At 40.8% G+C, this 3,410-nt stretch overlaps 1 protein-coding gene across 1 annotated transcript; it reads right to left on the bottom strand.

Annotated features, from left to right (window-relative positions):
* Window positions 1–451: 451 nt before the first annotated feature.
* On the bottom strand, window positions 452–2,909 carry LOC141032776 (fatty acyl-CoA reductase 2, chloroplastic-like). Its single transcript, XM_073506251.1, has 6 exons — window positions 2,794–2,909; window positions 2,290–2,371; window positions 2,021–2,220; window positions 1,824–1,924; window positions 1,488–1,700; window positions 452–585 (listed from the first exon to the last, which is right to left on the bottom strand). Exons 1-6 carry the CDS (start codon window positions 2,907–2,909, stop codon window positions 452–454), a joined length of 846 nt encoding a protein of 281 aa, XP_073362352.1.
* Between the last annotated feature and the right edge of the window lie 501 nt (window positions 2,910–3,410).

Raw genomic sequence — 3,410 nt, 5'->3', positions numbered from 1 at the left:
GTTGTCTTAGGTTAGTCTAATGTGCCAAAACGTTAGTCAAACCACCTAGGTTGTGTTTGTTCTGGAGAGTTCAGCTAGTCCGAGTGATCTGGGTTATCCTACGTTTTATCCCTGTTTCGATCTTTTTTTCGACTATAGGGGTTTTGTAGCAGCCCAGCAGCATCCGTGTGACAGAGAGTCATATTAAGGATATAATAATGCTTTCCCCTTGAACCCCTTGCAGAAAAAGTAGGAAAATGGACTGAAATTGTTGGATAAGTGGATTTGCAGTATCTCAACAATCAGAACAGCGAATATTCCATCATCCAAACTAAGCTTCCTCAGATCCTAACCCATTGGTCATTATCGAGCCTCGTGACTCCGGCTGTGTTGATATCTTCGTATTACCTGTTATCATTCTATCTATCTGGTTATTGCTTTATGTGTTGGTTGGTATTTCACTCAAAAAAGTTTAAGTAGAAGTGATTTCTTCCTCATTAGCTCCATTTTGATTATCATTTGCATCTTGTGATGAATGAAGTGAACTTGAGCTCTCTAGTGCTTCTATTTTCTCTTCGAAAGCATTTACTAGTATTCGATGAGATTCTGAAAGACCAGAAAGACAAGTGATATGAACTGGTTTTGTATCCACCCACTTTCCTTCGTTATCTTCAACTCTTTCTCTTTTGGTAGAGGAAGGCATTCCCAGTATAAATGATGATTCTTGCTTTCGTATTGTTAATGTTTTCAATTGTACACGGAAGGGGTTTGTGACCACTACCATTTTAGTAAGGGATTTATCCTCATATTGTTGGAGAAACCATTCTTTGCTAACATGGCTCAGCCTAGCAATGGCTGGGAATTTCTTGTCCCAGAATGCAAAAAAAAATGTCCGCCACTTTGTTGCTTTCAGCACGTTTTCTAATGAAGTCAAGCCCCTTCTGGATGTCCGCTGCTGCACTATGCTGTGTCTTACCATAGACAAGAGGCATATACACCTTCTTCACCAACTTTCAGTTAAGGTGACGGCTAACGGCTTCCTTGACACTAGCTTCCAGAGATTATGATGGAATCTCCTCTTTGAAGTCCTCTAATAGTGAGGAATATAGGTCATATACTTGATCCTCACCATCAACCCGTCAAAAGTTAGTACGCACTGCTAGATCCTGGAAATAGCTCATTATCTGGTAAGCAGACGAGGATGCATCACATATATATGTGACATCCGCAACCTCAGATTTGGGTTTAGCATTTACCTGTTTCCTTCCATCCAACCTGGGAAGGGATCCCTCCATGTGCTCTCTATGACACTTGGCCTGATTGTTACCACCGGTATCTCTCCTCGCATGCAGTTGATGACCATCTCGCCCATGGCCTTTGTGAACACATAAGTGTCTTGCCAACCATAGAGTTTGGCCCTATGAATAAATAAATTGCACAAATCAAATACTTCATGTGTGTATTCGTATCTACAGACATGAGAAAGTAACAGGGAAATACTAGAATACCTCGACTACCTAACTCTTTCATTTCAGGAGTAACAGAAGCAGAGGCAGAAGAATGCCTTCTGGAGTCAAAAGCCAACTTGATCTCAGCCTCGATATCCAACACGGTATTCTGATGTGCCGAAAAATCTGAGGAACCTATCCCCTTTGTTATGGTATCCCCTAAGCAAAATGGCTTCTCTAGTATCAAACCTTGCCTCTGCCCATTCACATATGCTGTTTGGCCAAAAACATGACATGCAAACATACTGCTAAAGCTTGTTTGTAAGCTTTTGAGATTAATAGAAACAGGTTACCATTTGATTTCGACCACAAGAAACTCTTATTTGGCATTCTGACCTGTTGATACTTGCAAGAAGAGCTTCAGTCTTCGAAACCGCTGCGCGAAACTCATTATCCGGAATGGCCCCACGGTGTTGATGTCTAGTGCTACATCATACCTGCAAGTTGCAATACTTTTATTGCTATGGAATGTGAACTTACACATTTAGTAATGGAAGCAATCCTTGGTGCAAGACTAGTATAGCTTCACGAACCTCTCATCAAAAGTGGTATTTGCTGCAGAGTTTACGATAACATCCACTTCTTCCGCGATCTCTTTGGCTAACTCAGGAGCAATGCCAATGTAGGCTTCCCTGAAATTACCAACGACTGGAACCTGCTTGCTTAATACAAAGCTGTGGTAGTTTTTCCCATGGATTTCCTGTAAACATCTGAACAACTCAGTATCTTCTACCTGTATTGCAGACGGAAAATATGGTCATTTGCATGAAGAACAGAAAGTAGTCCGAAGTAATCATCATACCTCGTTCTTCAATCTTTTCATGGCTGCTTCATTGTCCTTGGCCTTGATCAACACGTATATTTTACCAACATCAGGATTTGTCCTTAAAATGGGATCGATAAGAACTGATGATCAGAATCATACAAAGTAGAATGGAAGAACAAAGGAAGGAAGTCAGGTAGCTTAGAGCAAGACAAAGGCAGAATGGAAGAACAGCCTAAAAGTGGGGGGCCAGACAGAAACTGTCTCACTCAAACTGGCATTTGAAAATGCTACCCGCCCTTCCCCTATTTCTGCATTTCATTCTTCTATTCCTTCTGCTTGCTTTTCTAGTTAAGCTGCTCATAAACTAGATCCATAAAACTCACTCAGCTACTGTCTTCTTTCTATAATTGGTCTCTAAGTCCAAGTAATCGAAAAAGTATAATCCTCTTCCCAGCTCCGCCACCTCCTTTCTACCGAGTATGCTCTACTTGAAAGAACATATTTATCAATAAATAAGTGCATTACTATATTCACAGCTACAAACTAAGCCTAATTTCCAATATGTCATATGTATCACTTTGATGTTGTGGGATCACTGGCTTCTTGCTCAACGGATTTCGCTTCTGCACTTGACTTGAGAAGGGCGAAGCCTTCATGACCGGTACCGGTATCTGTTCAAGAAGTCAGTACTTATGCGGCACTGAACAAAGGGTGAGATCGATGAAATGCAATACATGTTTGAATATTTCCTATCTTCTTCCAGCCATCAAACTTGTTCAATTCGTTTTCTTGAGATCTGTGGAATAGTGATATCATACTTGAATCCACATTCCCAGTATTTGAGGAAGAAGTAGAATCTTAGTCCTTTCGAATTTCTAAGTTGGGAATTTGATATCGACTAAATCAAGAAACTCGATTTCACTATGATATGACCACTGAACCCTTTGATGCAACATTTCTTGTTTCCAGAAGATCTCGGATGGTTTCTGAAGCTTCCATGATCTTGTAAAAGAAAGAAACCCTTTCTATAAGTCATGAAGACGTGGACCAAAAGACTAAGAAACTGCACAATCTATTGATTGACTGAAAAACGCAAGCTGAGTAACTTGCTTGAATGATCGCTCCGGCTCTGGGCCGTCTGATCTTCGGGATGCAGA

The sequence above is a fragment of the Aegilops tauschii genome, unplaced genomic scaffold (assembly GCF_002575655.3).
Source record: "Aegilops tauschii subsp. strangulata cultivar AL8/78 unplaced genomic scaffold, Aet v6.0 ptg000602l_obj, whole genome shotgun sequence".
NCBI lineage: Eukaryota > Viridiplantae > Streptophyta > Magnoliopsida > Poales > Poaceae > Aegilops > Aegilops tauschii.
This window is presented reverse-complemented; position numbering and strand designations above follow the sequence as displayed.

Bases quoted from the DNA above. Each gene is read 5' to 3' on its own strand.
- LOC141032776 (XM_073506251.1), bottom strand. From the start codon at position 2,909: ATGAAGGCTTCGCCCTTCTCAAGTCAAGTGCAGAAGCGAAATCCGTTG. The intron at 2,221-2,289 runs GTATGATGATTA...TCTGCAATACAG, and splicing joins TGAAAAGATTGAAGAACGAG to GTAGAAGATACTGAGTTGTT. The intron at 1,701-1,823 runs GTCAGAATGCCA...TTGGCCAAACAG, and splicing joins CTTCTTGCAAGTATCAACAG to CATATGTGAATGGGCAGAGG.